Genomic DNA, 24,639 nt, shown 5'->3' with positions numbered 1-24,639 from the left:
CTGCGGCATGTAATGCCATCGCCAGCGAACTTTAAGAGCAAATAAACCGGACTGTGAAAGTGCCGCTAACATTACTTTGTTGTGGCCGACACGAGCTGTGCCTTTATTCGAATGGACTTTGCTGGTATTGGTTTTGGGTGGTGGAACTGTTGTCTATCACATTCTATCAATCCGTGAAATTTGAAGACTTTAATTAACTGTGCAATATAAATGACTTTCAGTGACGTTGTCGAAGTTTGAAATGCGAGAACAGAGTGGACATTGTTTACGGTGTGCTTCACACACAAGAACAATTCTATGAACTGTGTATTTGTGGCTAAGACTATATGAATGTGACGAACCGTGTAATTATGGACGATAGCGTCACGGACAGTGCATAAAGTGTAAAAACGAGCGATGTCTACGTAATGTACTTTGAAAGAGAGGACATGTCAACAACGTTCGTATACTGGCGTCTTGTGGTTTGTTAATCACCACGGGGTTAGTGATACAGCTGTGCCGGAACTTTATTTGCGTTTCGCCGGAGAAGATTAACCAGCGGAACTGCCTGTATCCTGCTCTCATCATCGTAACCCGCCGACATCGTGCTGCCCAACGCAACGCTTCGTATGCAACAAAAAGTTAAGGGATTTCGCTGAACGCTATCCCCTGACCTAGAAACTTTCTTTCTCTATTAAAAGTATAAGAATTACAGACTCTGTTTAATTAAATTCTTTGTTTAGTTTGTTTGCTTTCTGCTAACGAAAATAAAATTACAATCAGTGAATTAAAAGTTGCCTGGTAGTCATTGTTGAAACACCAGTAAATATAAACTTCTTCCTCTCATTAGGACTAATTCTCCTCGCATGTCAAAATTATTGTAGTTATTTTATGTAGTTTTATGTATTGTTATGAGACTAGATATATGACAGTAACTAGTAAGAGTATTTTGTCGCGAAATATGGCTTCGCGCGAAAATTACGGCGACTGCCATAGTTGCTTGCGTTCTGACCAATAGTGTAAAAGCTGCTATTCCCGTATTGGTGCTTTTCCTGACGTGAGCGGAAATTATAAATGTCAGCTGTCAAATCACGTAGTGACTCTTTACCCAGTAATAAAAGTTTTTTGATATTGTATTGCTACGAGTCGTAGTATTAAGAGACACTGGTTATACTCAAAAGTGGGTAGATGTATGGTGAAACCCCTCAGTGTTCATGTGATTGTTAACAGTATTGTGTGTGATTCACAAAATTTTGTCACTTTTTCTAATTCCTTTGAAGTTTCAGAGAATATATACACAATTTTGTCGGTTCAGGTTAATTTCAGAGCAGTTTCTCGTGAATATTAGAGTTTTCAGTACATAAACAAAGTCGGATCGTGACCAATTGAGAAGAATAACAAAGAGTGTGGTTTTCCAACTAGAATTTTGGATGACTTCACAGTTCAGATTTTGATAATTATTTTTCCTGTGGGTTGAGGTCATCACAGGTTCCTTTGAAAGGGCACGACCGACTTCCTTCCCTAATCCGAGGAGAGCGATGACCTCGCTGTTTAGTCTCTTCCCCCAAACAGCCCAACCCAACCAACTGGCCTCGAGTGAAGTTCAGGGGCCCTCTCAGATAGGTCAGAGGAACCGCCAGGAGATAGTGTGTTTCCGGTGTCATCAGCCAGGTCATCTGGCCAGAAAATGTGGACAGACGCGAGGAAAACAACTACGTAAAAGTGCAGTGGCATGTAATAGACCTAGCCGAGGACCACCACGTCGTATTCATAACAAACAAGGTATGAAGCCTAATTCATTGCCTTTTATTTTTGTTAGTTCAGGTACTGAACCTTTGTATGCTCTATTTCATTCAAGGTACTAGGCGTCCTTGCTAGACAGCAAATACTATCATCGCTAGCAGCACATTGAAGGGTTTAGCATGATGACACATGCCAATGATAAACAAGGCTGAGAAAACTAACTGTAAATATGAGAGGAAAAAAATTAGAAAATGGAAAATTGTTGACCGGACAGGGTCGGTTAACTAAAACTGAAATATAAAACTTGCAAGTATACTATGGGCATCAATTAGGAGAAATAAAGAAAATCTGGAGGCAATGAAGAGAGATGTTTGGGCCTATTCTTCCATAAGTCCTCTACTGATGGTAAGCCATGTCATGGATTGTGTCGAATCAGGAGAAAATTCGTGGTGCAAATACAATAGGGCTCAGGCAACTGGAGAATCTTATTCTCACCAGCATTGTCTTCCTGCTGCTGTTATTACAGCAACTAAACCTATTTTCAGAGACTTGGCTCATCCTGACCTTCTAAGGAAATGTCTGCATGGGCAGACAAAGAACCCAAATGAATGTTTCAACAGCATAATTTGGAACCACCTTCCTAAAACTGTATTTGTAGGCTTGCATACAATGAAACTAGGAGTTCATGATGCTGTTATTACATTCAATTGTGGTAATATTGGAAAGTGTTGGGTACTGAAAAAGCTGGGAATTAATCCTGGTGAAAATATGATCATTAGACTGCAACAATGCGACAAAATGAGGATAGCCGATACAGACAGGTCTGCATCTAATATGGCCAAGAAAGCAAGACAAACATTCAGAAAGGTGAAAAAGAAACTGGAAGATCTGCTAGAGGCCACAGAACTGGCATCATATGCAGCAGGACTGTTTTAATTAACTGTAAGTAACAAATTTCAAAAGTTTTTTCTTTACAGTCAATTTACCGCAAACTAAAATTTTCAGTACATATGCCCCATTGTATCATAAACTATTGTAGATAAATGAATGAATATTTCGGAGACTCTACATAACACAAAAATCTACCTCTGGTACTACATTCATTAATATTCCCCCATTAGGAAGTGCACAAAAATATATTTTCTGCAGAAAAAATTTAATATTTTTTGTTAATAAATTTAAACTGTATTTCTTAAAAGCTATAAAATGGTTAAAGCAGATTTTAGTACAGTTGACTCTATTAGCATCATGTAACATGCAGTAAAAATATTAGGGTCCTGCATCAAATAGTTTTTTCAGAAAAGGGTCAAATACTTGCCTAAATTAACATGGGTTAGATAGGCAGGGTGTGGTCCCCTTACTGTCCATACTGAGAATATGATTTAGTGTTTTAGGGAGAACTTTTCAGCCACACATCAACACATCATGTCATTAATAAGTAATGTTGGTCTTGTATTCCGTGAATACTTCATCAGTATTCATATTGAGTCTTAAGTCTGTGTTGAATATCGACAGTTTCTGTATCTGAAAAATAATTTAGCACATAAACCTACATATCTATAACGCACCATGTATGTATATGTCCATGAACTCCTAAACCCCTGGATCGCTGAATCATCAAACTAAACGAGTATTAGCGCTCTGGGGCTTATAACCTTATAGCCCCAGTAGCAGCAGAGATAAGATCAAAAGCGCGTTTTTTTCAACCTCTGCCGTTTAGGCTGCTCTGCACAACACATGTATTATGAGAGAATAGTATCGGTCTGCGTTATCGGTCTGCCTTAGAGGCAGCCTACACGGCAGGGGTACGGAAGGGTTCCCAGCCCCTGAGATGTAAACAGCGCTGCGACACAGGCTTGTTGTGCTGTGGTAATATTGGCCTGCTTCATCGACCTTTTTTGCTGGAGCTACACGTTCAGATGGGCATGAGTGGGGCAGGTTCACATACGAAGGAGGAGAGATGGACAGGGAGAAGGAGAGGAGGAGATGACGGGACAGAGAGACTGGGGAGGAGGAGATCGACAGAATTTGGAGAATATGAATATGAAATGGACAGAGAAGCGGGGGGGGGGGGGGGGGGGGGGGAGAAACTTGACACAGAGAGGGTGGAGGAGAAGATGTGTACAATATTTGTGTTGAAAGTGTTGGCAGTACATACTTCATCTTCAGGGTGCAATGGCGATAAAACACATTGAACAGAAGTACATATAAATATTGAAGTTGTTATTTACAGTCTTCACGCGTGCTGTGACCATCCTGTGGAGAAAAATAGTATAATATGATAGTCTGCCGATCTGCTGTCCCCATAACAAAAATTTTCTAACAATCACTCTTTTGTTCATATCTTTTCGTATGTTAAGTCATATTCATTGCTATGTGTCCTTGGATCCTGTTAACACTCTTAATAAATGTATAAAGGGCAAATGCAACATGTCAGCTCTACTGTACAGCAGAAACAAAACAAAACTTGTTTTGATTTAACTAATGATGAGTCTCTGTCACTTGTCATGTCTCCTGAATACCTTGGTTGACGCATCTCAGATGTTGCTCAACGGTATATATACGAGGGCTATCCAAAAAGTACATTACGTTTTGGAATTAAAAATAAATAAAGTATTGGAATTTTTTTTATTATAAACAGATGAAAGCCACACTTAAATACTACTTTTGTACATAGTTGCCATTTAAATTAAGGCTCTTATCGTAGCGATGGACGAGCTTGGAAATTCCTTAGTCGTAAAATTCGGCCGCATGCGCCTTCAACCACGTGGTTAATCAGTAACCAGGTAGAAATACGATTTTTGTGGATTTCCTGGAAAGAGGCACTACAATAAACTCTCTAAGGTATTGCCAAACTCTGCACAACCTCAGAAAAGCAATACAAAGCAAGCGCAGGGGAAAGTTGGGCTCAAAGATCTTGCTGATTCACGACAACGCCCGGGCCCACACGGCGAATTCCACTCGTGAAGTTCTCGAATCTTTTAAGTGGGAGTTGTTTCCTCATCCGCCGTACAGTCCCGACTTGGCACTGAGCGACTTCCACTTATTCCCAGCAATGAAGAAGTGGTTGGCTATGCAGCGTTTTGATGACGACGCACAGCTTCAAGAAGAGGTAACCACGTGGTTGAAGGCGCAGGCGGCCGAATTTTACGACGAAGGAATTTCCAAGCTCGTCCATCGCTACGATAAATGCCTTAATTTAAATGGCAACTATGTAGAAAAGTAGTATATAAGTGTGGCTTTCATCTGTACATAATAAAAAAAAATTCCAATACTTTATTTATTTTTAATTCCAAAACGTAATGCACTTTGTGGATAGCCCTCGTATATGATAATAAGGTAGACTAACAATTCCATGTATTCGGAGTTTTCCTATGCAGACCACATAAATTCTGTCTTAGTGCTGCAGACTACGAGACAGAAATAACACAACCAAAGGAACTGCATGTAACAATGTGTATCATGAACATCAAATACACGCCCTTTCACGACACGTAACAGAAAACAAAAGCAAACAGACAAGGCCACCACCCACAACAACAAGGGCTCATTTCGTACAGAATAGCCAACCTGTTTAATACCATGGATGTCAGAATTACTATAGCCATAACAGAGAACTTAAGAATGTAATTGTTGTATGACATTTCAGTCAGCGGAAAAACTGAGCAATGCAGGAAATCATAAAGTGGCATGCATTCATTGCAACAAATGTTACACTGTCCGTGTGTGAACTGCAGAGTAGTCCCGCATATGTAAAAGAGAACCGAAGAGTTTGGGATGTGGTGCTGCAGAAGGACATTGTAAATTAGATGGACTGTTCGAAGGCCAGACTAACCTCTTGCCTACATGCAGGTGCTTATATACAGGCATAGGAGTCGTACTGGGATCCATACACGCTGCAAACGGAAACTATTTGAACGCCCCTTCCGTAATCAATGACGAGGTTCTCCGTAGTATCTGCCAAGCAAGTAACGTATCGAAAACACTGATACGTAGAAGGGACAGGATGATAAGACATATATTACATCTGTGGAAACTTCTGTGGTACTAGAGGGAGCTGTAGAGGGTAAAAACTCTAGGGGAACAGAGAGACTGCAATACACCAAACAAGCAGTTGAGGACGTGGGGGGCAAGTGTTACACTGGGACTAAGAGGTTGGCCAGGAGAGGAATTTGAGTCGAACAGCATGAAACGTGTCCAACCACTGATGATTCCAAAAAAAAAAAAAAAAAAGTTATTTTTTCTGTACCTACATCTTGCAGCATTACACACTAGATACTTCGCTATAGATTTCTGTAATGAGTAATGCTGCATCTTTGGCCCCACTTATGACCTACGTACACTGATAAATTCTACCTTACACATTCGCATTTCGTGTATTGCTATGAATTTGCTGGAAGGCGATGTCGTATGTGTCATTGTAGAAGAGATGCTACCACAAATCGCAGTTGTTTAGTGCTTTGCGGTAGGCTGAAGTCGATTGCAAAGTTTTTTGCTGTTATTTCCACAGTAAAAAGTATTACATTTGTGGATAGTGAACGTGAGGTTTCTGCGGCAGCTAGGCAACTGGACTCGCATTCGGGAGGAAGACGGTTCAATCCCGCGTCCGGCCATCCTGATTTAGGTTTTCGGTGATTTCCCTAAATCACTCCGGGCAATATTTTCACAATTAATAATATTCCAAAAGAGAACTTTAGAAACTTTACCACAGGTACAAAGCAAGAAACATATTCATCCATTGGCAAACGATCACAATTACATCTTTACATTTAAAAACCACACTAGAATGTTACATAATCACAATTAGAAATGCCCATATGAACAAAAGAAAAAGAATAGAAATTCAAAGAAAATCACGAAAAAAAATTTTATATGCGTAATTAGCAACGCCTTCACATATGCCCCCCATTTTATCATGAGATGTTCCCAGGAACCTCTGAAGATAAAATGTCATTGACTCATGTGAGACAACCAACATCATAAAGCTAGGTCATGTCATGGGTGTATATATTGCCCTAAAGTATTCAAACTACTATTCAGACTATTTGACATGAATAATTGGATACGTCATATAACAGTACAAATAAACTCAACAACAATGAATCAGCAGTTTACACAATTATTTGAGAATGCTGACATAAAGCAAGGAAATCAAATTACAAATGAATGTTTCATATAGTAAAGACTAAAACTAAGACAGGTGTTAGTTACAGCACAAACAGAATTCTAGGATGAACAAATAATTATAGTAAACCTATAAAATGCGGCTGCAGACAAATCTTGCTAGATTCTTGACAGTTGTATATACTACTTATCATCACACACACTGGAGTGTCTTTAGAAAAATTTGTAAGCAAAGCCACAGTTTACTATAACAACTCACATTTCATTGCTTGAATCTGATAGTAGTAGAGGGGGATGGTGGATGGTGTGTCTGTGAAGCGTGCGCGGGAAAAAATAGTACTGTGTGTTATGAAAAGCATACGTAATTGTATGGACAGTGATACCGAACTATCAGATTGTTAATTCTCTTTACCACTGCGGCATGTAATGCCATCGCCAGCGAACTTTAAGAGCAAATAAACCGGACTGTGAAAGTGCCGCTAACATTACTTTGTTGTGGCCGACACGAGCTGTGCCTTTATTCGAATGGACTTTGCTGGTATTGGTTTTGGGTGGTGGAACTGTTGTCTATCACATTCTATCAATCCGTGAAATTTGAAGACTTTAATTAACTGTGCAATATAAATGACTTTCAGTGACGTTGTCGAAGTTTGAAATGCGAGAACAGAGTGGACATTGTTTACGGTGTGCTTCACACACAAGAACAATTCTATGAACTGTGTATTTGTGGCTAAGACTATATGAATGTGACGAACCGTGTAATTATGGACGATAGCGTCACGGACAGTGCATAAAGTGTAAAAACGAGCGATGTCTACGTAATGTACTTTGAAAGAGAGGACATGTCAACAACGTTCGTATACTGGCGTCTTGTGGTTTGTTAATCACCACGGGGTTAGTGATACAGCTGTGCCGGAACTTTATTTGCGTTTCGCCGGAGAAGATTAACCAGCGGAACTGCCTGTATACTGCTCTCATCATCGTAACCCGCCGACATCGTGCTGCCCAACGCAACGCTTCGTATGCAACAAAAAGTTAAGGGATTTCGCTGAACGCTATCCCCTGACCTAGAAACTTTCTTTCTCTATTAAAAGTATAAGAATTACAGACTCTGTTTAATTAAATTCTTTGTTTAGTTTGTTTGCTTTCTGCTAACGAAAATAAAATTACAATCAGTGAATTAAAAGTTGCCTGGTAGTCATTGTTGAAACACCAGTAAATATAAACTTCTTCCTCTCATTAGGACTAATTCTCCTCGCATGTCAAAATTATTGTAGTTATTTTATGTAGTTTTATGTATTGTTATGAGACTAGATATATGACAGTAACTAGTAAGAGTATTTTGTCGCGAAATATGGCTTCGCGCGAAAATTACGGCGACTGCCATAGTTGCTTGCGTTCTGACCAATAGTGTAAAAGCTGCTATTCCCGTATTGGTGCTTTTCCTGACGTGAGCGGAAATTATAAATGTCAGCTGTCAAATCACGTAGTGACTCTTTACCCAGTAATAAAAGTTTTTTGATATTGTATTGCTACGAGTCGTAGTATTAAGAGACACTGGTTATACTCAAAAGTGGGTAGATGTATGGTGAAACCCCTCAGTGTTCATGTGATTGTTAACAGTATTGTGTGTGATTCACGAAATTTTGTCACTTTTTCTAATTCCTTTGAAGTTTCAGAGAATATATACACAATTTTGTCGGTTCAGGTTAATTTCAGAGCAGTTTCTCGTGAATATTAGAGTTTTCAGTACATAAACAAAGTCGGATCGTGACCAATTGAGAAGAATAACAAAGAGTGTGGTTTTCCAACTAGAATTTTGGATGACTTCACAGTTCAGATTTTGATAATTATTTTTCCTGTGGGTTGAGGTCATCACAGGTTCCTTTGAAAGGGCACGACCGACTTCCTTCCCTAATCCGAGGAGAGCGATGACCTCGCTGTTTAGTCTCTTCCCCCAAACAGCCCAACCCAACCAACTGGCCTCGAGTGAAGTTCAGGGGCCCTCTCAGATAGGTCAGAGGAACCGCCAGGAGATAGTGTGTTTCCGGTGTCATCAGCCAGGTCATCTGGCCAGAAAATGTGGACAGACGCGAGGAAAACAACTACGTAAAAGTGCAGTGGCATGTAATAGACCTAGCCGAGGACCACCACGTCGTATTCATAACAAACAAGGTATGAAGCCTAATTCATTGCCTTTTATTTTTGTTAGTTCAGGTACTGAACCTTTGTATGCTCTATTTCATTCAAGGTACTAGGCGTCCTTGCTAGACAGCAAATACTATCATCGCTAGCAGCACATTGAAGGGTTTAGCATGATGACACATGCCAATGATAATCATTTGGTCGCTAATGGTAATGTTTTTTTCTATACTTGATCCATGTCACTTCAAACTTAAAATAGGCAGTTTCTCTTGCCAATTTCGTTGTCTGATTTTTGAGGGGGCTTACTACACCTGCGATTTTGGGATGTGATTTTTTTTGGTTAAGACCCCCTGTATTATTAATTATGTGGGTAGAAAATGTTTTTCCTTCAGTTTAAAGAGTGTGTAAATTCCCCTTCTGCCTTCGTGGATCTCATCGGGGGGCTTATGCAGTTAGTAGCGGAATGGTTACTTTGATCCAAGCCATTTAAATCGATCTGAGAGGGATCATGTGCTTAAAGTTTTGCAGCACTTACCTGAAGTGCTCACGGACAGATTGGGGCTTGCTAATTGCATTCAGTATCACATGCAGTTCACTGATTTGGTGCCTGTGAGGCAGACTCCCTACAGATTCTCAACTCCTAAGGTGAAGGAAAATAAGGGAGCTACGGTGTATTGTAATTCATCTGTTGCAGGATGAGTTTATTGGATCCTCGGTGTCGACTTACGCGTCGCTTATTATTATTTATTTTTTTTTTTTTTGTACCTAAGTCCAAGGGAGCAGGATATCGGCCAGTTGTCGATTATGGGGCTCAAAATTAGAAAGTTGTACCTGATTCGGTCCCCATGCCCAACTTATATCATTGCTTTTCTTGCTTCTCTGCCGCCGAGTTCTTTAGCATCATTGACTTAGACCAGACTACGTCAGCCCGTTAGCCGAGGAATCCAAGTGTTAACACCTTTTGCACCGATTATGACTTATATGAGTTCAGTCGGTTGCCCTTTGATCTGGCTGCAGGAGCGGCAGTGTTATCAAGGTTGCTAGATTCGGTGTAAAGGGAAGTCAAATTGAGCTGCGTGTACAATTACTTAGATGACACAGTGATACATAGTCAAACCCTTGAGGAGCAGCTGGATCTTTTGTGCCAGGTTTTTACAGGCTTAAGGAGGCGGGACTTACTGTCAAGCCATCGAAAGTGAATCTTCTTATTCCCGGCGGGGTCAGGGATTTTCTCTGCCTCGTGATGACTGGGTGTTGTGTGATGCCCTTAGGTTAGGTAGGTTTAAGTAGTTCTAAGTTCTAGGGGACTGATGACCATAGATGTTCAGTCCCATAGTGCTCAGAGCCATTTGAACCATTTCTTTTTTTTAATCTTCTTCACAGCCAGATTTCCTTTTTGGGACACGTTGCGTCGAGTGTTGACGTGGCCAGTGAGCAGTGTTGGAGTCAGTCCATTCATGATTTCTAGCCTCCAAGAGACAAGAAAGCGGTTTGGCGTTTTAGAGGGATGGTCAATTTTTTACGAAACTATATCCTCAATTTTGTCTAAATCCTTGGTCCCCTTAATCTGCTCCGTGAAAAGAACAAGTGATTTTGTTGAACGCTGGCCCAGCAGGCGGCCTTCGAGACGTTGAAGAAGGTTCTCGCTAACTTCCTGGTTCCGGTAATCCCTGATTTTAATCAGGACTTTATTGTCCAGACCAATGTCTCTCATTCGGGTTTAACCGCGGTCCTTCTTCAGCCCAAGGGAAGTGTTTGTCCGACGCTGAACACTAGTACTAATTTGATGAGTTGGAAGCGCTAGAAAAGCTTCGCTTCCATCTGGAACACAAGCCTTTCTGTCTGGAGAGGAACAACCAAGCGCTCAAAAAAGAAGGTTCAAATGGCTCGGAGCACTATGGGACTCAACTTCTGAGGTCATTAGTCCCCTAGAACTTAGAACTAGTTAAACCTAACTAACCTAAGGACATCACAAACATCCATGCCCGAGGCAGGATTCGAACCTGCGACCGTAGCGGTCTTGCGGTTCCAGACTGCAGCGCCTTTAACCGCACGGCCACTTCGGCCGGCCCCAAGCGCTCAGTTGGGTGCTTTCTAGACTACGCAAGACCGGGGCTACTGGATGTATTGCGTGCTGGTCGATGCGCATTTCGCATTTAATTTACAGTGAAAGGTGTTAAAAGGTTAGTGGCACAACGTGAGTTGTGGAAGACGGCGAAACCTAACTTGAATACTCGCAGGATCTGTTTTGTTCCTTCCGTGAGGACAGCCCAGTGGATAAAATCTTTATCGACTATGAATAACCATTCTTGGTTGCAGGGTTGTGATTATTATTTATTTTATAACCTGTATCGCCTCATTCAGGCGTCTCCAGAGGGGCTGATATTAGATGGTGTTAGGTACATTTGATTCCGATCATATAACACACCCCAGCAAATAACTGCTCTCGTGAAATATTCGGAAACACTGCTTGGTGTCTTTGTTGTGGAATGTAACGTTGTCCAATGAATACAAAACAGGATCACACCTGCATAGATCTATCAGAATGTCAGCATGTTGGACGTGTAGTTGCTCATATTCGAGCTAAGCTAATAGTACTCAACCAATCTCAAGATACGTGAATCAGGCGAAGTGCGCCATTGGTAAATAAATAATAATTATAGCCCTGCAACCAAGAACGTTTGTTACTAGTTGCCGTACCGCCCTCACTATGAGTTCAAAAATGTTTCATGTGCTGTGTGGGGCGGTTCCGATGCACCAAGGAGGGTTATCGTCACATTTTTGCGGCTGTTGACGTGTTCAGCTGGTTTCTGTGGCTTATTTCGAGCAGCTCGGTTATGATTGTGGCCATGATTCACCATCTCGCTAGTACCGTTTCCAGTTTTGTCCCTCCTAAGATCATTGTCTCAGATAATACGGCCGCTTTTCTTGCAGCACCATTTAGGAAGTTACGCTTCGACTATGCGATCAAGCACGTGATGACCATTCCTACTATCTGCAGCCATTCTTCGCCGAGCAGATTAACAATAATTTAAATATAGCGTTGATTATACACTCCTGGAAATTGAAATAAGAACACCGTGAATTCATTGTCCCAGGAAGGGGAAACTTTATTGACACATTCCTGGGGTCAGATACATCACATGATCACACTGACAGAACCACAGGCACATAGACACAGGCAACAGAGCATGCACAATGTCGGCACTAGTACAGTGGATATCCACCTTTCGCAGCAATGCAGGCTGCTATTCTCCCATGGAGACGATCGTAGAGATGCTGGATGTAGTCCTGTGGAACGGCTTGCCATGCCATTTCCACCTGGCGCCTCAGTTGGACCAGCGTTCGTGCTGGACGTGCAGACCGCGTGAGACGACGCTTCATCCAGTCCCAAACATGCTCAATGGGGGACAGATCCGGAGATCTTGCTGGCCAGGGTAGTTGACTTACACCTTCTAGAGCACGTTGGGTGGCACGGGATACATGCGGACGTGCATTGTCCTGTTGGAACAGCAAGTTCCCTTGCCGGTCTAGGAATGGTAGAACGATGGGTTCGATGACGGTTTGGATGTACCGTGCACTATTCAGTGTCCCCTCGACGATCACCAGTGGTGTACGGCCAGCGTAGGAGATCGCTCCCCACACCATGATGCCGGGTGTTGGCCCTGTGTGCCTCGGTCGTATGCAGTCCTGATTGTGGCGCTCACCTGCACGGCGCCAAACACGCATACGACCATCATTGGCACCAAGGCAGAAGCGACTCTCATCGCTGAAGACGACACGTCTCCATTCGTCCCTCCATTCACGCCTGTCGCGACACCACTGGAGGCGGGCTGCACGATGTTGGGGCGTGAGCGGAAGACGGCCTAACGGTGTGCGGGACCGTAGCCCAGCTTCATGGAGACGGTTGCGAATGGTCCTCGCCGATACTCCAGGAGCAACAGTGTCCCTAATTTGCTGGGAAGTGGCGGTGCGGTCCCCTACGGCACTGCGTAGGATTCTACGGTCTTGGCGTGCATCCGTGCGTCGCTGCGGTCCGGTCCCAGGTCGACGGGCACGTGCACCTTCCGCCGACCACTGGCGACAACATCGATGTACTGTGGAGACCTCACGCCCCACGTGTTGAGCAATTCGGCGGTACGTCCACCCGGCCTCCCGCATGCCCACTATACGCCCTCGCTCAAAGTCCGTCAACTGCACATACGGTTCACGTCCACGCTGTCGCGGCATGCTACCAGTGTTAAAGACTGCGATGGAGCTCCGTATGCCACGGCAAACTGGCTGACACTGACGGCGGCGGTGCACAAATCCTGCGCAGCTAGCGCCATTCGACGGTCAACACCGCGGTTCCTGGTGTGTCCTCTGTGCCGTGCGTGTGATCATTGCTTGTACAGCCCTCTCGCAGTGTCCGGAGCAAGTATGGTGGGTCTGACACACCGGTGTCAATGTGTTCTTTTTTCCATTTCCAGGAGTGTATATCTCGCTGAGTGTCATTCGTAATGGGGCCTGTCGGTAAGGTTTTTGGGGTTAGACTCTAACACTGCACTTCATCGAGTACATAGAACTACACCTTCCTGGCTGATGCTGGGCCATTCGATGAACTCACCCCATTCAAACTTGTGGACCTGCTTCCGGAGAGAGTTGACCCTTCGGATATTAAAGCCAAGTGCAACATGGCAATCGAAATATTGCTTGTGCGCATCAGAAGCAGGCCAGGCGATAGAATCCGGAGTGTAATATCTGTGTTGGGAATTTGGTTTACGTGCGTAGTTTCTGGACTCAAAATGAAGCCGGTCAGGGTGTAAGACGTGTGTATTTCTATTGTCTATTCTCAACTCACAATTTATGAAAGATGTTTATATTTTATTAAAAGGGTTAAGTAGGAATAATTAATATTTTTCAAGTTGGAAATAATTGTGGTAGCAGGGAATGTCTGCACCAAAGTATTGTTGGCAAGAGAGACCGCACATTGATATAATTTTGAAAAGGGCAGGAGAGACAGGGTATGCATACATTTTAAGAAAAGAGCGGGAAAGACCGCGCATTGCCACATTTTGTAACGGTAGCAGGGATTGTCTGCACTAGAAAGCATTGTTGGCAGGAGAGACCGCACTTTAGCGTTCGTAGGAAGTCAGTACTAAGCCAGAAGTGAAGCGAGTCTGTAGCAGGTCTGAAGCGAGAGGCTGAGAGGAGCGGTGTGCCTGCCAGCCACCAGCTATGATTTACAAGAGATTATAAACGGATGTACAGAGACATCAGCTAACTATTGTCATACGAGGAAGGAATATTACTGAATTAATTTTTTTAAGAAACTCAAGACCACTGAAGATATGTTTGCACATTGCTAGTTGTAAGACTATTGTAAAAAGTAAGTCTCATTTGAACGTTTGTAAAATCATTTCATTCAGAATATAATTAATTTTTGCCAGCAATATTGCATTACTGATTGTAATCCATCTCAAAAACCACCAACGTAAAACTTCGCAAAATTTTGTTGTTTTCAAGAAAAAGTTTAACTATGAATTACGTAACTCCAGTCAAATTAATTAAAGAATAACGTCAGCTTTGCTATTAAAGAATAACGTCAGCTTTGGTAATAAATACAGCCACTTAGTATGACAGCCCACCAGCAGCTAATAGAGTATAGTAAAACAGAATAAGTATATTCATGTCGCAGTTCGATGCAGCAGTCAGATGGAGAGCCAGTAACAGTAAAAAGGGTAAGGAACAGTTTTGGGTTATTGCAGGTAACAACTGAGGGCCACGACGACGACACATTCTATGTTTCGTCGAAATAATCACTTTTAATAAGCAGCATTTAAATTTGTATTCGTAGATTGAGAAAGAGAATTAATTTCAAAGGGAAGATTTCATTTGTTATTATTAACCAAGAGATAGAAATCCTAAGGGAAGGTTTCATAGGTTATTGTAGAAGGGAAGGTTGCGTAACAGCAAAAGAGATATAGAGGAGACGGGGAGGTTTCAGGGGTATTGTCCAGAAGACGCTTCCTCTATTTGCAGACCCACGCAAAACAGTACAAAAGATTTCCCCTGTCAGTTTGTGAATATAGCACATCTAAACAAGGAAGCGAACGCGGATCCATTTCAGTCAGATTAAGCTCCCTGTGCGGGATTTTAGCGTGGAGGGGTGAGACGGTCTGTAATCGATTCGACAGGTTGTCTTACTTCCCTCGCGAAATGTACTGCTCGTCACTGGCTGATGGGCCTTGTGGGCCGCAAGCAAGAATGCAGAAAACACAGACAGTCCGGGGAGAGTGCAGTTCTGGAAGGGCAAGCGAATATCCCGGTTAGGAGACCGAGCGGCGTGCTGTGCGCGGCTCGGTTATGGGTTAAGGGCGGGCACTAGATGACGTGGCGCGGAATTGATCCCTGATGATCGTGGGAGACAGCAGTCGAGGTAGAACAGTGGGCACGGATGCATATGTGGCGACGGCTGTGTTGGCCGTGTGATGTCCGGAACGTGTATCAGCGGAAGCGTACTTTTTTCAATGTGAAGTATTACTTACCCGTCTAGTAAGGGCTTATTCTGGGATACGCCGTCCCGTATGGAAGTAAGCTCCGCGCTGCATCGATTTTAGTTGGCCGTTGTAACCGCGCTGGCTGGTATCATTGTGCGAGTCGCAAAATATGGTGTACTGTGGATGCTATGCGCTTTTAATTGGCCTCACGATGAAAGGTGTTTTGTCTGGTGGAAAGTTATGGTATGAGGTTAGATAAAGGCAAACTTCAGTACGTAATTACAAGGGTGAGCATCTGCAAGTCCATAAAAAAACTGTTCCCTGCCAGGAGTTTGAGCGAGTTCTCGTCCTGTGCCCTATTGAAATGATCCTCATTAGGTTCTGTATTCTATTGTATTGTATGTTAACCGGGGACCTAGAAACGACGGAGAGGCTCCGTCCCCGCCGCAGCCGCAGTGGTCCACAACCCCACGGCGACTACCGCAGTCCACTTCACTCCGCCGCTCCACACCGAACCAAGGGTCATTGTGCGGTTCGGCCACCGGTGGACCCCCCAGGGAACGTCTCACACCAGACGAGTGTAACCCCTATGCTTGCGTGGTAGAGTAATGGTGGTGTACGCGTAGGTGGAGAACTTGTTTGCGCAGCAATCGCCGACATAGTGTAACTGAGACAGAATAAGGGCAACCAGCCCGCATTCGCCGAGGCAGATGGAAAACCGCCTAAAAACCGTCCACAGATTGGCTGGCTCACCGAACCTCGACACAAATCCGCCGACCGGATTCGTGCCGGGGACCAGGCGCTCCTACCCGCCCGGAAATTCATTAGGTTTACTTTAATATTTTCTCTCGTATGTTCTGTTTATTAGCCGATGTTCTGACTGCATTTAAAAACAGGGCTTTGCTGTTGCGTGTTGTTTTTTAAATGCTTTTAAATTGGCTTTCAGTGGTTTAGATTTTACAGTGTTTTAAGTGGTACCGTGGTCAATTCACTCCAGGCAAATGCCGGGATGGTTCCTTTCAAAGGGCACGGCCGGCTTCCTTCCCCGTCCTTCCCTAATCCAATGAGACCGATGACCTCGCTGTCTGGTCTTCTTCCCCAAAACAACCCCAACCCCAACCGTGGTCAATTAAAGTTGGAATAATCAGCTTCCTAATTGATGCCAGTGGTCGTTTGTAAACTGTTTCGTTACTGGACGGTTATCGGTAGAAGTAAATTCACAACTGAGTCCTTATTGCAATACAATTAGTAGATGCCGTATATTTTAATTTAAAGCTTTGTTTTGAAGAAATGTAAAGTTTCTTGTTGTGCACAAGATATTCTTTAAATAACAGCTGCTACAATTTATGTCCGTCCGCCCCGATAGCTGAGTGGTCAGCACGGTGATCTGTCACGGCAAGGGGCACGGTTTCGATTCCCGACTGGGTTGGAGATTTTCTCGGCTCAGGAACTGGGTGTTGTGTTGTCCTCATTGTCATTTCATCATCAACAGTGGATGGCAACGGGAAACCACCACTTCAATCACTTCCCTAGACGCTCATGCGGTGGACCTCTCTGACAAGGCTTCCCCCACGACAAGACCTTCCGAAAGGCAGAACACAACGTTTTAGTAAGAATTTATGTCCACTATTTGTTCATTCTGAATCCCGAGCTCGGGGCGCTTTTTAATGCTTGATAATGTGGGGTTTAAAATATTTGTGTATTAGTCGCTATACGCAGAGCAGACAGAACATTATGGCCACCGATCTGCTATTGATATAAACCGGTACAGGCGATAGCAGCGTCACCTGGAGAGGAACGACTGCTAGTCAGACACACTCCACGGTGCATGTAGTATGAGTGAGCGTGCTGTCCGTGCGGAGAATGGGGAAGGCGCGCGATTTATCTGAGTCTGACCGAGGGCAGATTGTGACTGCCCGGTGGCTCGGCACGAGCAATTCGGAAACTGTACGACCTGCCGGGTGTTCGAGGTGTGCTGTGTTGAGTGTCTTCAACATGTGGTGAAGCCAAAGGGAAACCACGTCCAGACGTTGTGGGAATTGGCGGTCACCTCTCATTCAAGATGTCGGACGTCGTAGGCTTGGCAGACAGGGGGTGAACTGTGGCGGAACTGCCGGCCGGTGTGGCGGAGCGGTTCTAGGGGCTACAGTCTCGAACCGCGCGACCGCTACCGTCGCATGTTGGAATCCTGCCTCGGGCATGGATGTGTGTGATGTTCTTAGGTTAGTTAGGTTTAAGTAGCTCTAAGTTCTAGGGGATTGATGACATCAGCAGTTGAGTCCCATAGCGATCAAAGCCATTTGAACCATTTTGCGGAGGAACTAACTTCAGACTTAAATGCTGGGCAAAGTACAAGCGTGTCTGAACATGCAGTGCAGCGAACACTCCTAACGATGGGCCTCCGCAGCGACTACCCACGCACGTGCCCGTGTTAACAACACGGCATCGACAACTGTGACTGAAATAGGCACCTCGCCATCGGCACTGAACGTAGGGCGCAGTGACAGAGCGTTGCACTGTCTCACGAATTCCGATACCTTCTTCGTCATGACGATGGGAGGGCGCGAATCCACCGTCTTCCGGGGGACAGAGACAAGTTGGCGGCGGCTTCATTATGCTCTAGAAAGCATGGATCCATGGGAGCTCGTGCAAGGCACCATGACGGCAAAGGCGTGTCTTGCACAGGTTGCAGACCACGTACAGCCCTTCATGACGATCATGTTTCACGACAGCAGTGGCATTTTTCGAAAAGATAGCGCGCCATGTCACAAGACCACGAGCGTTCCAATTGATGTGCTGGACCCGCAGCTCGCCAGATCTGAATCCGACCGGACACATCTGGGATGTGACTGCACGTGGCATCAGAGCTCGTTGTGCTCTTCTCCGAAAATTACGGTATTTTTTGTGCAGATCAGGTGCTAACTTCCTCCAGCGACCTACCGAGGCCTCATTGCTTCCGTGGCGTGACCCGTCACCAGTGTTACCCACGCCAAAGGTGGACATACCGGCTATTGGATGGGTGGTCATAATGTTCTGGCTGATCAATGTAGACATGCGCTTTTCTTGTTTTAGAAGCCACCTGCACCTCCCTGTAGGAAGACTTGATGTTATTGCAGATGGCCACTGTCGGCATAATATGGATCATGCTGGGGTGTTGCGCCCGTCTCTTGTAACAGATGGTTGAACTGCGTTGTAGTTGATGATGTTTTTAGCAACAGTTGTGCAGCGCTGGGTAGTCGCGCGGTCTCAGCCGCCTTTCCACGGCCAGCGCGGCTCCCCCCGTCGGAGGTTCGAGTCCTCCCTCGGGCACGTGTGTGTGTTTGTTGTCCTTAGTGTAAGTTAGTTTCAGTTAGATTCAGTAGTGTGTAAGCTTAGGGACCAATGACCTTAGCAGTTTGGTCCCGTACGATCATACCACAAATTTCCAATTTGCAACAGTTGGCCGGCCAGAGTGGCCGAACGGTTCCAGGCGCTACAGTCTGGAACCGCGCGACCGCTACGGTCGCAGGTTCGAATCGTGCCTCGGGCATGGATGTGTGTGATGTCCTTAGGTTAGTTAGGTTTAAGTAGTTCTAAGTTCTAGGGGACTGATGACCACAGATGTTAAGTCCCATAGTGCTCAGAGCCATTTGAACCATTTTGCAACTTGTTTATTTAATGTAAAAACTTTGTAATGAAGTGCTGCGAAATTTAAAAGTTTGTAGCCCTTAAGTTACTGTCCTAGTACTTCCGAGATTGAACATAGTTTATCCTTTCTCTTGTGCTTACAGGGAGACTATTCTTGAACTATATGAAAAAATGTAAATTAGTAACAAACTACTGCGTGCACACACTTTACTCAACATGTAAACGTCACTACAGATTTGCGGATTTAGGTTATGACATGTTCGATGTGGTAACCATCATTGGCGATGATGTGGCGCAGACAAATAGCGAAGTTCGGCATGACCCGCTGAAGTGTCGGATCATTGATGCTGTCGATGACCTCCTGAGTGGCTGTTCTCAGCTTAGCAATGGTTTTGGGGTTGTTTCTGTACACCTTGTCCTTAATATAGCCCCACAAAAAGGAGTGGCATGTGTCCAGATCCGGATCACAGGGCGACCAATAGATGATAATGGGTACTCCAGAGCCAGAATGTGGTCCCCAAAGGGCTCCTCCAGGACATCAAACACTCTCCTGCTTCCATGAGGTGGAGCTCCATCTTGCTTGAACCGTATCTTGTCGAAATCAGGTTGGTTCAAATGGCTCTGAGCGCTATGGGACTTAACGCCTGAGGTCATCAGTCCGCTAGAACTTACAACTACATCACACACATCCATGCCCGAAGCAGGATTCAAACCTGCGACAGTAGCGGTCGCGCGGTTCCAGACTGTAGCGCCTAGAACCGCTCGCCCACCCCGGCCGGCTCGAAAATCAGAGTCACTTTGGATAATGAGGGTGAAATCATCTTCCAAAACCTTCACATTCCGTTCGGTAGTCACAGTTACATCAGGAAATATCGCACCGATTATTCCGTGACTGGACATTCCACACCACACAGTCACCCATTCAGGGTGAAGACAATTCTCGATCGCGAAATGCGGATTTTCAGTCCCCCAAATGCGCCAGTTTTGCTTATTGATGAACCCACCCAAATGATACTTGCCTTCGTCCCTAAACCAAACCAACTTCGGTTACACGATAAATCAGTATAATCTAAAAGCCGTAAGTTCAACGTAATACCTAGGTATTACAATTAGAAACAACTTAAATTGGAAAAAAAACGCATAGAAAATGTTGTGGGGAAGGATAACCAAAGGCTGCGTTTTATTGGCAGGACACTTAGAAAATGTAACAGGTCTACTAAGGAGACTGCCTGCACTACGCTGTTCCGTCCTCTTTTAGAATACTGCTGAGCGGTGTGGGATCTTTACCAGGTACGACTGACGGAGTACATCGAAAAAGTTCAAAGAAAGGCAGCACGTTTTGTGTTATGACGAAATATGGGAGAGAGTGTCACAGAAATGATGCAGGATTTGGGCTGGAAATCATTAAAAGAAAGGCGTTTTTTGTTGCGACGGAATCTTTTCACGAAATTCCAATCACCAACTTTCTCTTCCTATTGCGAAAATATTTTGTTGACACCGACCTACATAGCGAGGAACGATCACCACGATAAAGTAAGGAAAATCAGAGCTCGTACGGAAAGATATAGGTGCTCATTCTTTTCTGCGCGCTATACGAGATTGTAATAATAGAGAATAGTGAAGGTGGTCCAATGAACCCTCTTCCACGCATTAAAATGCGATTTGCAGAGTATCCATGTAGATATAGATGTAGAACAGCGGATTCTAATCCAATCGTGCAGTTTGAATGTCCTAACGAAGAATTTATAACGATTTTATTTCATGTAGTTCAATAATTGTCACCTGTATGAGTGCCCTTATGCAGTGTTTTAGTTGACTGAAGTTTAATGCTGCATTGATAGAGATACAGATCTTAGTCTCAAGGAAGTCTTAAAATTATTCAGTGAGGAGAGAGGGCAGGGGCAGTTAAACAACCTTGAGAAACAAATATGTAGACATGAAGAGTAAACCGGCCGCGGTGGTCTCGCGGTTCTAGGCGCTCAGTCCGGAACTGCGCGACTGCTACGGTCGCAGGTTCGAATCCTGCCTCGGGCATGAATGTGTGTGATGTCCTTAGGTTAGTTAGGTTTGAGTAGTTCTAAGTTCTAGGGGACTGATGACCACAGATGTTAAGTCCCATAGTGCTCAGAGCCATTTGAACATGAAGAGTAAATATGTACAATGTCAAATACATATTTCTTATTTGAAAGTTTTAAGGGATTTCACATACAAAAATCGGAGGCATTAATTTTCAACATGCCCTTGTACATACAAATATATTGAGAAAAGGGGATACTGGAAAAAGCAGTCATGTCCACATCAAATTAATTCTCAATCATGTAATATGTGTGCAGTTTTGAAGCTAAATGTTTCGGACACCTTGTGCAGTATAGGCTAAGCCAATAGTCGTCATCCCCGTACACAAAGATCCAGGCAGGTGCTCAGCATGGCAACAATCTCAGCTAGACTGGCAGCTCACCTGTGGAGACATCTGTGAGCGCGGCCTCGGACTGTGACTCCACACTGCAGCGCCCCAGCAGCAGCAGCAGCGTCAGCAGGCAGACGGAGCACACCACCAGCAGCAGGCGCACCCCCACCAGCAGCCGCGTCGGCACCATGCGGGCTCCGTCTCTGCAGCAGTCAACAGAGTCAGCAGTCAAAACACGTGCAGGAGTCATACCCCCACCAGCAGCCGCGTCGGCACCATGCGGGCTCCGTCTCTGCGGCAGTCAGCAGAGTCAGCAGTCAAAACACGTGCAGCAGGCGCACCCCCACCAGCAGCCGTGTTGGCACCATGCGGGCTCCTTCTCTGCAGCAGTCCACAGAGTCAGCAGTCAAAAAACGTGCAGCAGGTGCACCCCCACCAGCAGCCGCGTCGGCACCACGCGGGCTCCGTCTCTGCAGCAGTCAGCAGAGTCAGCAGTCAAAACATGTCCAGGAGTCGTACCCCACCAGCAGCCGCGTCGGCACCATGCGGGCTCCGTCTCTGCAGCAGTCAGCAGAGTCAGCAGTCAAAACACGTGCAGCAGGCACACCCCCACCAGCATCCGCGTCGGCACCATGCGGGCTCCGTCTCTGCAGCAGTCAGCAGAGTCAGCAGTCAAAATACATGCAGCAGGCGCACCCCCACCAGCAGCCGCGTCGGCACCACGCGGGCTCCGTCTCTGCAGCAGTCAGCAGAGTCAGCAGTCAAAACACGTGCAGCAAGCGCACCCCCACCAGCAGCCGCGTCGGCACCACGCGGGCTCCGTCTCTGCAGCAGTCAGCAGAGTCAGCAGTCAAAACACGTGCAGCAGGCGCACCCCCACCAGCAGCCGCGTCGGCACCATGCGGGCTCCGTCTCTGCAGCAGTCAACAGAGTCAGCAGTCAAAACACGTGCAGGAGTCGTACCCCCACCAGCAGCCGCGTCGGCACCATGCGGGCTCCGTCTCTGCAGCAGTCAGCAGAGTCAGCAGTCAAAACACGTGCAGCGAGTGCACCTCCACCAGCAGCCGCGTCAGCACCATGCGGGCTCCGCCTCTGCAGCAGTCAGCAGGATCAGCAATCAAAACATGTGCAAGAGTCACACCCCCACCAGCAGCTGCTCGGCCACCAGACGGTCTCCATCCCTGCAGCCATCAGCACTCACTCTTGACGTCAGCAGGGTCAGCGGTCAAAACATCTAGAAGCTGCTCCTCCACCGACAGCTGATAAACACCGTATGATGAGTATTCAAAAGTATAGGCATCTATTGCTTTTTTAAAAGATTTTATTTATTCATCTACATCAATGTTATTCCCTTCAAATTGCCTCCATTCAATGGACAAAAAGTTCTATCTAAATCTAGTTTAAGACAGTTTATTTTCAGCTAACACTTCTCTGTATGTATGTATGTCTAAAGACCTGAAGATAAACAGGACATGTTCGAAACGCATTGTATTTTGTTAGAGTTGAACATAAAACAAAAAATAAAAAAGTGAGTAGCAGCAAAAATTAAAAATAAATAAGTCTCCATTCCATATCCCAGCTTTTTTTCTACATCCGAAACACTTCTCGAACTTCATCTTTGAGTTGGCTTTTAGCTCTCGTCTGCTTTAGTAAAATGACGACATTCTATTGTTTTCATTGTTGTTGGGAACAGAAAGCTACATGGAGTCATGTCTGGTGTATTTGGAGGCTGGAGCACAATTACAGTATTCTTTTTGGCCGAAACTTCACTAATATATAACAATTTCTAAGTAACTGCATTATCGTGATGCAAAGTCTTGAATTTTTTCGCCACAAACGTATCGGTTTGTTTCAGTTGCTTCACTCAAATCGTCCTGAAATTGTAGGTTCAATGTATGAGATTGACGAGTGCTACTTTAACTTCTACTCCTCAATTTATATCAAAACTTTAGCTTCAAAGATGCTTACTGATGGCTTGACGTAGCGGCGAGAACTTACGGTGTACTATCCCGTTAAAATCAAAGAACAGAGGGGGCATAACCTTCTCATTTGACTGCACTTGGCGAACGTGTTTTGGTCCTGGCGACCCATAATGCTTTCAGTGGAACCACTGAGCTTTCATCACTTGTGATCACTTCATCACTTGTTACGATGTGTTCCAGTAGTTCTGCATCGTTGATGACTCCTACGCAACGTGCTTTTGGTGCTTTTTTATTCGAAATTCTGCAGTTTTGGCACTAGCCTTGCTGCCGCATGTTTCAATCCAAAATCATCCGAGAGAATATGTCTTGAGTCGGTCTATATGCCAATATTATCACCAGTTTCTCCGTTTGTGGCACAGCGATCGTTCATAATCATTTATTTCACTCTCTTTACAGTTGCTTCAGTTGATGATGTATCCAGATCGTTTCTCTACCCTCGTTAAATATAACATTTGAAATTTAATAATGAATATTATGTTCAAATGAAAGTTCCTTTGGCTTATTATTATTGCTGTGACTGTCGAAATTACGATGTACGAGAGAAATTTGCTTTCTCCACAACCTTGTCGCTGTGCAGCAGTTTATTCTGGGAACATTGCATTCTGAAGGGTCAGTAAGTACTATCAATGATAAAGAGAAATCTTTATATATCTTTGCTATATTTTTCTTTGGAGCACTGTAGATTGTCGATTGCCAACATGCACTGATATACGCTACATTTATGTGCTAAATACGTTAGAAGCCGCGGTAATAACAAATAATATTATGTTTCCGCAAAACTGCAGCTGAGCTTATTATACGAAGCGTCAATCTACTACGAATAAGTAACCAAAACTAGTCTCTAATAACGTCCGAACCTCCACAGAGAGGAAGGAAATTTCTCGAACAGAGATTGAAAATATGTACAGGGTTATTACAAATGATTGAAGCGATTTCACAGCTCTACAATAACTTTATTATTTGAGATATTTTCACAATGCTTTGCACACACATACAAAAACTCAAAATTTTTTTTAGGCATTCACAAATGTTCGATATGTGCCCCTTTAGTGATTCGGCAGACATCAAGCCGATAATCAAGTTCCTCCCACACTCGGCGCAGCATGTCCCCATCAATGAGTTCGAAAGCATTGTTGATGCGAGCTCGCAGTTC

The 24,639-nt window shown here is 44.5% G+C and overlaps 1 protein-coding gene across 1 annotated transcript in view; it reads right to left on the bottom strand.

Moving 5' to 3' along the window:
- Positions 1 to 21,567, bottom strand: part of LOC124598849 (chondroitin sulfate N-acetylgalactosaminyltransferase 2-like) — a 116,932-nt gene extending 95,365 nt beyond the window's left edge. The window contains exon 1 of the mRNA XM_047136031.1: positions 21,556 to 21,567. Coding sequence (XP_046991987.1) covers positions 21,556 to 21,567 — 12 coding nt within the window. The remainder of the gene's footprint in view (positions 1 to 21,555) is intronic.
- Positions 21,568 to 24,639: the final 3,072 nt, after the last annotated feature.

The sequence above is a fragment of the Schistocerca americana genome, chromosome 1 (genome assembly GCF_021461395.2).
Source record: "Schistocerca americana isolate TAMUIC-IGC-003095 chromosome 1, iqSchAmer2.1, whole genome shotgun sequence".
Taxonomy (NCBI): Eukaryota; Metazoa; Arthropoda; class Insecta; order Orthoptera; family Acrididae; genus Schistocerca; species Schistocerca americana.
This window is presented reverse-complemented; position numbering and strand designations above follow the sequence as displayed.